We start from the raw sequence: 12,450 nt of genomic DNA, 5'->3' as shown, positions 1-12,450 counted from the left end.
ACACCAGTCCTTACCTGTGGGTTTTGTTCTTTAAAAAGTTAGACCTAGGGTGGCTTGGTTCCTCCTAGAAAGTTTCTAAAGCCGACCTGTTTTCCTCGGGTATCTGGAATTGAAGTGCCCCGAGCCAGGAATCCTCGTCCACCACCACCTCCTACCCTGGTCCTCCTGCCATCTTCACTCCTGTCCCCAGAAGTAAAAAGCCACTTCATTCTTCCAGTTGCTCATTGAAACCCTGAGTACTTCCACAACCTGCATCTGGTCTGCTCTAAACCCTGTTGACTCCATTTCAAAATCTACTCAAAATCTGATCGTTTCTAGAATCCCAGTCCCAGACAGCCACGCCCTCTCACCTGGGTTATTGCAATAGGTGTCCCTGCTCCTGCCCTCGTCTGCCTATGTTCTGTTTTTAGCACAACTGCCGCCGTGATTCTGTTAGATCAGGTCATACCTCTCCCCAAAGCCCGTCAGTGGGTCCCCAGAATGCCCAAGGCCACTATTTACCTCTCGGCCTTCACCCCTGCTCCCCCCCCCCCCACACTCAGCTCTCAGACACCCATGCTTGACCTCACCATGCTCTCTCCCACCTCAGGGCCTTCCCGTTTGTTACTTCCTTAGCCCGGAATGCTCTTTCCCTAGACACCTTTATGACTTTTTCTCACTTCCTTCAGGTCTTCACTCAAACATCACCTCAGTAAGCCTTCTCTGGCTACTCTCCCTAAAATTACAGTGACCTTTACCTAACACACTCTGCATTTCATGTCTGTACCTCATTTATTGTCTTTCTTCCCCATTAGAACGTGACGTCCACGATGGTAAGGGTTTATGTCTCCTTTTCATTGCTATTTCCCCAGTGCCTGGTACATTGTAGGTTTTGAAGGAATAAATAAATCCATGAACACAATTATACTGCCTCAGTGTATCACTTACAAGGCCCTGAGGGGTTGAACCGTAAGTGGGGTGACAGAGCAGAACTGGGCCTGAGACCCAGCCAGCTTATCGAGGTGTCAGTTTGCAAGTTTTAGGGGTTCTAGACCAGGGTGACTGCTGAATCTCAGTTTCATGCGGATTTTAAAAGACAGGTGACATTCTGAGCTCAGTAAGTTTGCAGACATCCGTGTGAAGTAGTACCTGTATCGTTCCCATGTGTCGGGCTCATCTGGATGCTGATGAACGGCCCCTCTGCCAGTGGCTGGGCAGACTCACTGCAGTTCTTCCTGGTCTTCCTAGAGTGGAAAGACCTAAATCACACAGACATAAAGAGAAGCGGCCTTATATCAGCTCTGGTTCTCTCTGTACTTTTAATTCTGTAGACATCTGAAAATTTTTTCTGCATCCTTGTTAAATTAAAAATTAATCAGGGGATATTGATTTAATAAACATTGAGTATCACATGCCAGATGGCGTGAGCTGAGCAAAGGTGCATGTTCCTAGGGACGCTCCAGCAGTCTCTTTGAAGAATGGCAACAAACAAAACGCTGGGCAGTAATACTTTCTATGATGAAGATTTAGTAGATTGGGCCTTGGCCAGGTAGCTCGGTTGGTTAGGGCATCATCCTAATACCCCAAGGTTGCAGGTTCAATCCCCAGTCAGGGTACACACAAGAGTCGACCAGTGAATGCATAAATGAGTGGAAAATGGTGATTCTCTCTCTTTCTCCTCCTCCTCCTCCTCCTTCTTCTCTGTAAAATCAATACGTAAAAATATTTTGGTAGATTGGCATATTGGAAGAGACTAGAGACTACTTAATGTTGGGTAATCCATTAGAAAGTTCTTCTGAGAAGCTAAACTTTGAGCTTTGACTGGCAAGGCTCCTGCCAGGCAAAGATTTGGGGTGTATGTTAGGCTAGGCTGAGGGAACAAAAAGGCCAAAATGTTAGTAATGTATTACAAGCAAAGTTTTTATCTTGCCTATGTAACCGACTGTCCAAGAAAAGTGTTCCCGGTTAGCGGGCAGCTCTCCTCCACACTGTACAGTGATTCAGGGCACCAGGCTCCTGACACCTGGTAGGCCTGACACCTGCTTTTGCTTCCTCCTACCTGGTGGAAGGAGAAGCAGCATGGAGAAGCCCAGCCTAGCAGTGGACCACTTTGTTTCTGCTCATGTTGCCCTGGAGAGAACTTGGTGGTCGAGTCCTGCCTGCCTCTAAGGAGGCTGGGAAATGCAGTGCCTGGCTCCACTGCTCCCACTGTGGACAGAGACGTTCTGGACGAACGGCCGAAGGCCCCTGCCGCACTGGGAAGAGCATCCCCAGGTGTGCGCCCACTGGCACGTGTGAGAGAGAAACAAGGCTGGCAGGGACCGGCACACACCAGCCGAGAGATGGGGACACGGGGCAGAGAGAGGCTGGGGCAGGTCAGACCTCTCCTTGGAGGCCGCAGGGAAGAGGGTGGGTGTCATTCCAGAAGCTATGACAGGAGCTGTTGGAGGCTTTTAAGCTGGGAGGTTGAATGGTACCCCAATTTTCACCAACCCTGTCTTGCTGACTGGACAGTATTGAGGAAGGAACTGGATCTTCCACATCTGAAAATAAAACCCCTTAGATTTAAGCTGCCTCATTTTGGTTTCCCCAGTCCTAAAGTTGTGGATTGCACTGGTTGGTGCCCGAGTTCAGGCACGGGGACCGGACAGGTGCTGGTGTGTACAGCCAGCCCCTCCGATCTCCCTTGGAGGCGGGCACTGGCTCCATGAGCCTGATGGCCAAGGAAGTACTTGTTCCCTCCTCCGGAAACGCGAGCATATTTGCCTGGAGTTGGGGGCAAAGGGAGGAAGAAGAAGGACGAGAAGAGGGAGGAGGAGGAGGAGAGGAACAATAACAACAACCAAATCATTTTTTCTGTGTCACCGATTTGGAAACTACAACAGAGCGGTTTGCCCGGGGCCCTGGCATGAGTCAGTGGAGGCTTTTGATTCCTGATGCCTCAGAGTCTCATGCACTTTGCATGTGATCAGCAAAGTCTTGTGCAATAAATGAATGGATTTCAATTTCGAGTTTCAATGACTGCCAATAACAGGATTGATAGGCACCCCGGTTGGGGGTGGTTCCTTTTTTTTTTTCCTTCCTTTTTTTTTCTGAGTTGCCTCATTTTTGACAGGCAAGAATGGATTCCACATTTGAGCTCTAGACATGGGACAATTATCTGCACGTAAACACCCACACTTGGGCCCCTCCCCGTCCCTGCACAGAGTCTTGTGAGACTAAAATGTGCCTCTCTTCTCCCCACCCCGCCCCGCCCCACTCACGTACACACGCACATGTTGGGAATTTGGTAGACTGTGAGACCAGCCACTCTTCCTGAATGCTGTAAAAGGTTGGAGGTGACCAAACCCAAGGTGTGAAGACGAAAACAGTATGCCACAAATGCCACCACCTTCCCACATCACAGGGATACAGACAAGCGATAAAAATGCCTGCGGAAGGTGTAGCTAGCATGCCTGAGCACAGGTCAGGAAGCTGCTGCCCAGCAGAAGATGCTGCCCAGAAGCTGGCTTGCTGATTAACAGCAGTAGCAGAATCACGAAGCCAGTTGGTTCCACTTCGGGTCTAATGGATTCTCATGAGCCAGGGCTGCTTCCAACAGGTTGGGGCCCGCAGACACCCTGACATGGGTGGAGTTGGAAGGGAGGGCGCCCAAGCGATGGGACTGGTCATTCAAGCCGCGTTTCCTCCTACTTGCCACAAACACCTTCAGACATACTGACTGTTTCTTTCCTCATTCAAAGGAATGTGTCCTCAGCGCTCAGCCTTTTCTCTACCAGTCCAGTGGCTCCAGCCCCGCCTGTCATTCTGTCCCTGCCCAGCTCCACGGAAGCTAATCTCTCATTTTCCTAATCTCAGTACTAATAAGAAAATGCCCTGCATTTAGAGACTTTGCTTCTTTCCTTAAAGGGTCAGACCAAAGGGGTCCCGTCCTAGAATAAGACAAAGAAGTGTAAAGGGATCCTTAGCTCAGAAAGGACACCAGTGGTTTCTAGGCTCTACCACCTGCTGTATGATTTCAGGCAAATTACCCCCATCCCTCGATTTTGTCTGTGGGAGAATGAGTGAGGAGGACACGCCAGGCAGACGCAAAGCACTGAGTTCCGTGCGAGCCGCAAGTCGGTGCTCAGTGCGTCATCGTCATCGACCTCCCCGTGAACAATTCTTGCCCTAGATCCCGAGGTGGAGCTAGAATGCAGCAACTGTTTCTCAAGTACTTGTTCTCGTTCCTTCTCCCGACACATACTTCACCCCCTAGTCAGTCACAGAAAAACAAAACAGTGCCCCGGCCCGTGTGGCCCCATTAGCTGGAGCGCCCGCCCGTAGGCAGAAAGGTCACTGGTTTGATTCCAGGTCAGGGCACATACACCCAGGTTGAGAGTTTGGTCCCCAGTTGGGGCGTGTGAGAGAAGCAACCGATGGACGTTTCGCTGGCACATTGATGTTTGCCTCCGTCCCTCCCTCTCTCCCTTCCCGTCTCTAGAGTCAACAAGCAGGTCCCTGGGTGAGGATTAAAACAAAACACCACAAAACAACCACCAACATCTTGGGTCTCCCCTGGGGAAACGCAGGGACGGAGGGGGATCTTCAGGTGTGTGGAGGGTGAGGTCTGTCCAGGATCAGCTGCAGAGTCGGTGTGTCCTGTAGGTGGGCGTGACTGGGTCTGGGAGGCTGAGCACTGGTCACCTGGGCAGAGGAGAGGGAGCACTGGGCAGCTGAGGCTGGGGGTCCAGGGCCCTTAAGAATGAGAAGGGGAATGCTCGCCCTGCAACGTGTACATATATTGAATCTCGTTGTAGACCGTGTAACTGATGTCAATTATATCTCAGTTTTTGAAAGTGACAACAAAAGTATGTGTTGACGTTTAACAGAAGAATAAAAAGGAGAGACGAGTACCAGGAAGACATTAATTTGGGCCCAGAGGAGTGGAGGGGGCCAGGCAGGGGGCTGAGAACTCAGTGCAGACAGTGAACTCAGAGCCAGGGGCGGGGTGGGCCCCGGGGGTGCAGCCCGGCCGCAGAGCCAGAGCCGGTGTTGGGGAGGCGGGAGAGACGAGGACCTGACAGTGGGGGCCGCAGGGGGAGCGTACGGAGGGCAGGACCCGGGCCAGTGAGGGTCAGAGGGCGTGGGAGGCGGGGGGCAGGTGGATATGGGGTGCTGGGGTGTCCAGGCCGCCCACAGCCCGGGGACCAGGGCCTGTTCACTGAGGGGGGCCGGGCATGGCGGAGGCTTTGCGCTAAGGAAGGGGAGGGAGTTGTGGGGTCTCCAGGCTGAGGGGCAGGCATGTGGGGGTCCCCTGGGTACCCGGCCGAAAGGACTACAGGAGCTTGGGGTAGCTGAGGGCTGGGGCCAGGAGCCTGTGGGAACCCCGGAGTCCGTGGGCTGAAAGTCTGGGGACCCCGGGGTCCGTGGGCTGATGAGAGTCTCGGGGACCCCGGGCCCGTGGGCTGATGAGAGTCTCGGGGACCCCGGGCCCGTGGGCTGATGAGAGTCTCGGGGACCCCGTGTCCGTGGGCTGATGAGAGTCTCGGGGACCCCGTGTCCGTGGGCTGATGAGAGTCTCGGGGACCCCGGGGTCCGTGGGCTGATGAGAGTCTCGGGACCCCGGGCCCGTGGGCTGATGAGAGTCTGGGGACCCCGGGTCCGTGGGCTGATGAGAGTCTGGGGACCCCGGGTCCGTGGGCTGAGGGGCGGGCCTTGGTTCCCGGGGTCCCGGGGCGTGAGCGTCCCAGCCGCCCGCCGGCCCAGGCGCCGCCCCGCCTGACATCAGTTCCGCCGCCGCCCCGCCGCCGCCGCGCACAGCCGCGGCCTCCATCCCCGCCGGGCCGGGCGGAGCGAGGGGCCGGGCGAGGCGAGGGGAGGGCCGGGCGGCGGGCGCCGGGCCCCGCGGCCGGCACGACGGAGCCCCCGCACGGCCGGCCGCAGCGGTTGGCGGCGGCCCCGGGCCCCCGGCGCGGGAAGCGGCGGCGACGGGGCGGCGGCGGCGGCGACATGGAGCCACGGGAGGTGAAGGACCGGATCCTGGAGAACATCTCACTGTCCGTGAAGAAGGTGAGCGCGGCCTGCTCGTCCCGCCCGGCCCGACCCCTCCCCGCGCCCCCTTCCCCCGGGCGGCGCACCGGGGTCAGGGTGCCCCTGCCCGCGGGGCTCGGGGACGCCGCCCTTCCCCGCCGCGACCTGGGGGCCGAGGAGCCGCGGGCCGGCGGAGGGGAAGCGGCGCCGCTCACGTGAGCGCCGCTGCCTCCGAGCTATTTTTAAAGAACAAAGTTGAGGTCAGCGTCCCCAGCCAGGCCCCGGGGGCCCTGCGCCCCCCCTCCAGCAGCAGAAAAGCCCCGGGAGGACCCCCGCCCGCCGCGCATCTCTGGGCAGCATCCCTGCATCCTCGGCCTCCTCCGGCTTGCCGCTCCGCGGGAGGGTCCGAGGCGTGGAGGGCAAAGGCTGGCCGGCAGCCGCTTCCAGTTTTCCCAGGCCCGGTGACAGTTCGGGGCCTCCGGGGCCTCGAGGGTGGCGGTTTTGAAGGGGCTTTTCAGAGCTTTGACTGAGAACCTGGAGCCCCTGGGGATTGCATTTGGGGTGGTGGCTCCCAGGACTTAGTGACACCGCAGGCCCCTTGCTCAGCGGGGCTCCCCTGTTCCAGGTAGAAAAAATACTACCTATTGGAGGGTATGTGATTGTGTGGGGGACGAGTCAGCTTACCTGAAAAAGAGTCCCGTTCTGGAAGATGGAATTCATTGTCACTTAAAACAAAACCAGAACTGGCAGTCATTTCAGAATGTTGATGGATTTTTTTTTTCCCTAATTTGAATTCCTCGATCATCCAGAAACTGGGGGGTGGGGGTGACTTGCGGGTGGGGAGGGAGGCCCATCAGATTATTTGCTCACTTCAACAAACCAAAATGAAGAAAATTAAATGGACCATTATGTTTAAATAACTTTTGCTCACTCAAATGCCTCAAAAGTAACATCGGCCAGCAGTTTTACCTTTTGTAAAGATCTAAAAGTAGATTCAAAATGATTTTACTAAGATACTCCTCTAAAAGCACGACCCAAAGTAACATTGCAGGCATCCAACAGAAGTTTTGTTTATTTAGTTTTCCTGAACTTTGCTAATGTAATTGGAGTGTAGATTTTTTGTTTTTTGGTTTTTGCTCACTCAAGGACTGCAGGCAGAATGAGCAAATGCTTTGTTAAAAGGCAGTAAGTCTTCGTAATAGAAGAGAAAGAGGCTGCTGACTTCAGTCCTTCCAGTCCAGGCTGTTATGGCTTCAGGTGGGCCAGGTGCTTTGTCTTTGGCTTTCCAACAAGTGAGTGGAGACAGCCCTGGGCAGAAGGACGGGAGACAGGGACACTGTCATTCTCGTCAGCACAGACCTTTGGAAGGTGGAGATACACTCTGTAAATCAGAGGAGTGAATTATGAAGCAGTTGTTTGTCAAAGTTCTTCTAATTGTATGGGTTTGGACAAGCTCATTTTATTGAGCCGTAACGCATACCAGAAGACAGAAGCCGCTCCCTAGAAGCTGGAAACCCACCCCTGGGTGTCTTGCCAGGGACTGGCATCTTTGTTAAGAACATGGATTCTGGAGTCTGGCCATTTCAGTTGAATACCTGCCTCGCCAGTTAGTAACCCTGTAACCTGGGGTAGGTCCCTTAGCCTCTCCATGTCTCAGTGTCCCCATCCATAAAGCAGGGATCAAATCGGCTTTGTTTGAAGAGTTGAGGAGAGCAAGTATGAAGAGCGCTCAGCGTGATGCTTAGCGCGATGCTTGACCCAGGCTTGCTAAGCTGTCTGAGTTTGTTTTGGCTAAGGTGGCAAACTAGGTGGCTTATAAATAACATTTATTTGTCGCAGTTCCCCTCCCCCAGGTTGCAGACCAGTTTCTCACCACGGGGGAAGGGATGTGGGAACTCTGGGCGGGGCGGGGGGGGGCGGTGTTTATTCTACCAGGGCTCCACCCTCCTGACCTAAGCACCTCCCAAAGGCCCAGCTCCGAACACTGTCACACTGGGGGCAGGGTTTCAGCAGGTGAATGGGCGGCGCAGATGTTCAGTCTGCAGCATAAGCGGCAGTTATGTCTGTTTGTCGCGGAGCCGGTTGCTCACTTGTGCAAGACCTGGGGATGGCTGAGTGCTGCCCCACCTGAAGGCTGTTATACAACACCATCTGGACCAAGTACCGCCTTCCGTTGGTCCTCAGCGAACTGTTTTGTGATTCTTGCCCCACGAGGTGCGTTGGGTCTCCTGAACTAGATAGAGCATCTGCTTCTCACTGGGATCAGGGTGCTGGGTACGGCAGTCGGCGCTGAGGGCAGCCGTCTCGGGGTCACATCTGTCCTGGAATGCAGTGTCATTTAGATTTGTCCAGCACTGTGAGAGTGGCTTCCTACCACTAGTAAAATGTTCTTTTTTAAAAACACATTATTTATTCATTTTTAGAGAGAGGAGAAGAGAGGGAGAAAGAGAAGGAGAGAAGCATCAGTGTGTGGTTGCCTTTCACATGCCCCCCCCAACTGGGGGGCCGGCCTGTAACCGAAGCATGTGTCCTGACTGGGAATGGAACTAGCAACCCTTTGGTTCTCAGCCCACGCTCACTCCCCTGAGCTGCACCAGCCAGGGCTAGTAAAATGTTTTTACCGATCCTTGTCGGGTGAAGAAACTGAGGTGTGGATTTCTACAAGAAAATAAAACCCCCCCGTTGTGTATTACTGTGTCTGGAGAGGGAGTCGTTCAGAACGTGTTGTTGAGGTAGAATTCACCTACACCCCCGTCTGGCTGGGTGAGTTCTCCCAAAGTGAGCACACCTACACATCCCGCGCTGGGGTCAAGAACCAGGACGTGACCATCATCCCAGAAGCTCCGCCCATTCTACTCCCCTGCCAGACACCACACCCCAGTGTAACCCCTGTCCCCAAGCACTGTTTTCAAGTTCAGCTGTTTTCACCCCTAGATTCTGTGAGGATGAACGTGGGCTGTGTAACATGGAGGGACCTGCTGTTCTGATTTGAAGGCAGGCTTCCCCGGGGGTTGGAGAGAGAGGAGAGTTTCATAGTTAGACAGGTAAGTGGACAGGATCACAGTGGAAGCGAGGTCCGTGTGTCCCTGAAAGGGTGCAGTGCTTCCCAAGGCAGCTGTGCAGCACAGCGGACACAAAGGCAGGCTCCAAGGGGCACAGACCAGGCCCTGGGTTTGAATTCTGGGTTTGGGCCCTGGTGACCCCGGCCAATCACTGGACCTGAGGCAGCCTCGGCAGCCAGAACTGACTCATGGGGTTGCAATGCTCATGAAATCACGGGAGATGATACACTTAAAGCGTCCGGCACAAATGGCAAGGCCTGAACAAACTCTCGGCCGCTTCCGTCTCCTGCGAGTGTCTCTGCAAACTCTGCTCTCATGCAGGGTCCAATCAGCCTTACACTACACTTTTCTCTTTGTTCAAGCCCGGGGTTTCCAAACCTCCTTGGAAAGGCCAGATGGTAAATACTTCCAGCCCGCACTGTTTTTGTCTCAACACTCAGCTCTGCCCCTGCAGCTAAAAGCAGCCGCCCACAGCCTGGACCCGTGGCTGGGATCCAGTAAACCTGTTTACCAGTTTGCAGGCAGCAGGCTGGCCTCTGTACACGTGGACACGTGTGTGCATGCAGGAAAGTCCTCGCCAGGGTAGGCTGGGGACCGCTTCCAGAGACGGTGAGAGCAGCCCAGTTCACCAGGTCTCTGTTGTAACTGTCCTCGCCCATTTGGTCAGGCTTGTGGAATGAATACAGACACTTGTCAATCCCATCATGCGTCTGTGTGTTGAGGTTTTCAAAAACATATACTGATGATCATCCGTATGTCCTCGCTGTCCTGGGCCCTAGGAGGGTAGTAGCGAGCTGGGCAGGTAAGATGCCTAGCCTATGGAATGAGTATTTTCGGTAGGAGGAGGCGAGTGATGAATTAGTGCCCAAGCCAATACGAAGATGGTTTCCGACGTGACAGGTGTTACTCGGGCATCAGGCAGGAGAATGTGATCAGTGATTGGCAGGGGAGTTTGCTGTGGATGAGGGATCAGGGAAGACTTACCTAAGGAGGTGGTGACATTGCATTCAGCAGGGGACACTGACTAGGACAAGAGAATGAGATGCTATCCTAAGAAAATGAGTAGTTGTTTTAAAGAACGCACAAATAGCTCGGGAGTGTGTGAAAGAAAAAGTAAGCAGCTCCTGTTCTCCGTCCCCTCAGCCCTAAGTCTGCTCCCTTTGAACAGGGTGACTGCATGAGTTTTGATAAAGTCACTGGCCTTCAGGGGGTGTTGCTGGGCCGTGACAACCCTCCCTGGCCTGGGTCTCCCCCGTCCTCAGCTGGACTGCCCCACTGGTTTGGCTCTGGGTGAGGTTTCGTTTCTGGCCGGGTGCACCGTGCATGGGCCAGGGAGTCTCCCAGTCGGGGTCGGCTGGTGAGTGAGCAGCTGTCCAGCTGAGCCTGTTGGAGCAGCTGCCAGGGGTGGGCTTCCCCCGGCCCCATTTTCCCGCTCCTTCGGGGCTGAGATCTGCCAGAACATTCACAATGAGCCAGGGCGGCCCTGAGTAGGCCTGGCTCCCTGGGTTGGGCAGCGTCCCACAGACAGAAAGATGCTGGTTCAGTTTGTCAGGGCACATGCCAGGTGCATGCGAGAGGCAGCCGATCGATGCTTCTCTCAAACATCAGTGTTTTGCTCTCTGTTTCTCACGCTTACCCCTCTCTCTAAAAATAAATAAATACAATTAAAAAATAAATAAATAAATGAAAACTAGGGCAGCTCATTTCTGGAGAGGGGCTGGTGGTTAGGGGTACGTGGGAATTAGATTGACCATTTGCTTTCAATCAAATAGTTTTGTTCTCTCTGGTTTCATGGAAAGCCCCAGTTCTGAAAACCCCTCAGGAGTCCCCTGGGCAAAGCTCTAAATAAAATAATGTATGCATACCAGTTTTATAACCCGAAGGCTGAGGGTCAGGCCCGCTGCTCCTCCCTTCCCCTCCTGCCCCCTCTTCCCCTTCTTCCCCTTCCCTGCCTGCGTGCCGACATGGGCAGTTCCTCGGCCCCCTCCTCCTTCACGAGTGGAGACTCTAGCGAGGCATGTGGCGGGTCGGAAGGCCCCCAGCCAGGCAGCGCGGGTGTGTGTGCGCCCCACCCCAAGTGACCCCACCCAGGCCCCGCATTAGATACCAGTGGAGAAGTGTCAACTGCCCTGCCCGTTGCATTTTACGATATGGTTCTCCTTTTACAAAGTGCTCTCTGTCCCTGGGTGTCTGTGTGAAGCCTTTCCCTCCCACCACCGAGCAGCCTGGGCCCTCTTTCCCCATGGGGGGCTCTAGCATTGGGCCCACTCGGAGGGGCAGGGCCTGTTTGGTGATTGGAGGCCAGGCAGAAACTCACCCGCACCTGGCGTTAGACAGAGACAGGTGGCCGCCCTGGCCCTCCTGCGGGGCCTCAGTGGTGTCTCTGCAGTCACAGGGCCACTCGGAGTCTCAGGGGGAGCAGTGGCGAGTCCTGTAGCCCCGCCGACCCCCCGAAAACTCGTCCATCTGGAGCCCATGGTGAAAAGAATCCCCAGCAAAGTGGGAAATCCGCGGCCGGCCGACAAAAATGTTAGGTCTGGAAACTAACGTTCAGTGAGGGGGTTTGTGGCGAAGGTGTGTTTTTGTGTGGAAAGAAAGACGCTGGGAGTGTGAGCGTCCTGGGAAGAAGGTCAGCATTTGTGGGTGCGGTGGGGCTCCCGGTGGATCGGTCATTCTCCCCTTCGGAGGCAACAGTGTGGACCCACCCGAGTGGGCGGTGCCCTTGTGTCTGAGGGAGGCAGCCGGCTTTTCTCCCTTTAGGGTGACAAGCTCTCCTGGTGGCCTCTGTGCTGCCGAAGCAGGCCTCTCCCTTGGGACCTGGGACCCCACGTGTGGTGTGACGTGACCACCGCTGGGCCCAGAGCTCTCCTCCTTGGCTCGGGCGAGCTTCCCTCTGTGCCTCACTCCCTCATTCTCCCCTGTACTGCGGCTGCGTAAGGTGGGGGTGTCCTAGAACGTCCTGGAACTGTTTGAGGGAGTAGAGTGAGGACAGTTTCTGGGAGAGTCCATCTGGCTGGAGCCCAAAAGTCAGGTCACTGAGCCATCGGTCACCGGGAGCGCCTGGGGTCCTGGGAACGTCCGTTCCGTGTTGCTGGCCAAGTGCTGCCCCTGCCGCGCAGACATTCTCCCCCCGTCTTGTTTTCCCTTTGCTCACGGGTGTTTACAACATTGTAAAATGTATAAGGAAGAAGGTATTAGTTTCCTAGAGTCTCCCTTTCTCCCTGGTGACTGTTCGTAAGACTTGGAACTAAGAGATTCTAAGACACCCAGCGATACATGAGAATAAGGACAGGACGTTGTAGAGCTGAAGTCCACACGAATCTCAAAACTCGTTGTTAGCAGTGAACCTGCGTTGACACTTTCACCCCAGGCTCTTAATTTTTGATACTAGACCGCC

At 54.9% G+C, this 12,450-nt stretch overlaps 1 protein-coding gene across 2 annotated transcripts in view; it reads left to right on the top strand.

Annotated features, from left to right (window-relative positions):
• The first annotated feature begins 5,768 nt into the window (after positions 1 to 5,768).
• The window catches only part of PLEKHM2 (pleckstrin homology and RUN domain containing M2), a 34,488-nt gene continuing 27,806 nt past the window's right edge, over positions 5,769 to 12,450 (top strand). Inside the window, exon 1 of one of the 2 annotated variants that reach the window (XM_053660425.1) lies at positions 5,769 to 6,030. In XM_053660425.1, the coding sequence (XP_053516400.1) occupies positions 5,971 to 6,030 (60 nt within the window). In that variant the 5' untranslated portion in view covers positions 5,769 to 5,970. The remainder of the gene's footprint in view (positions 6,031 to 12,450) is intronic. The other variant, XM_037146102.2, reaches the window with a different exon arrangement.

Source organism: Artibeus jamaicensis, unplaced genomic scaffold, assembly GCF_021234435.1.
Source record: "Artibeus jamaicensis isolate MK-2021 breed Jamaican fruit bat unplaced genomic scaffold, CSHL_Jam_final scaffold_847, whole genome shotgun sequence".
Taxonomy (NCBI): domain Eukaryota; kingdom Metazoa; phylum Chordata; class Mammalia; order Chiroptera; family Phyllostomidae; genus Artibeus; species Artibeus jamaicensis.
Note: the sequence above shows the minus strand (reverse complement) of the source record. Positions and strands in the feature narration are given on the sequence as shown.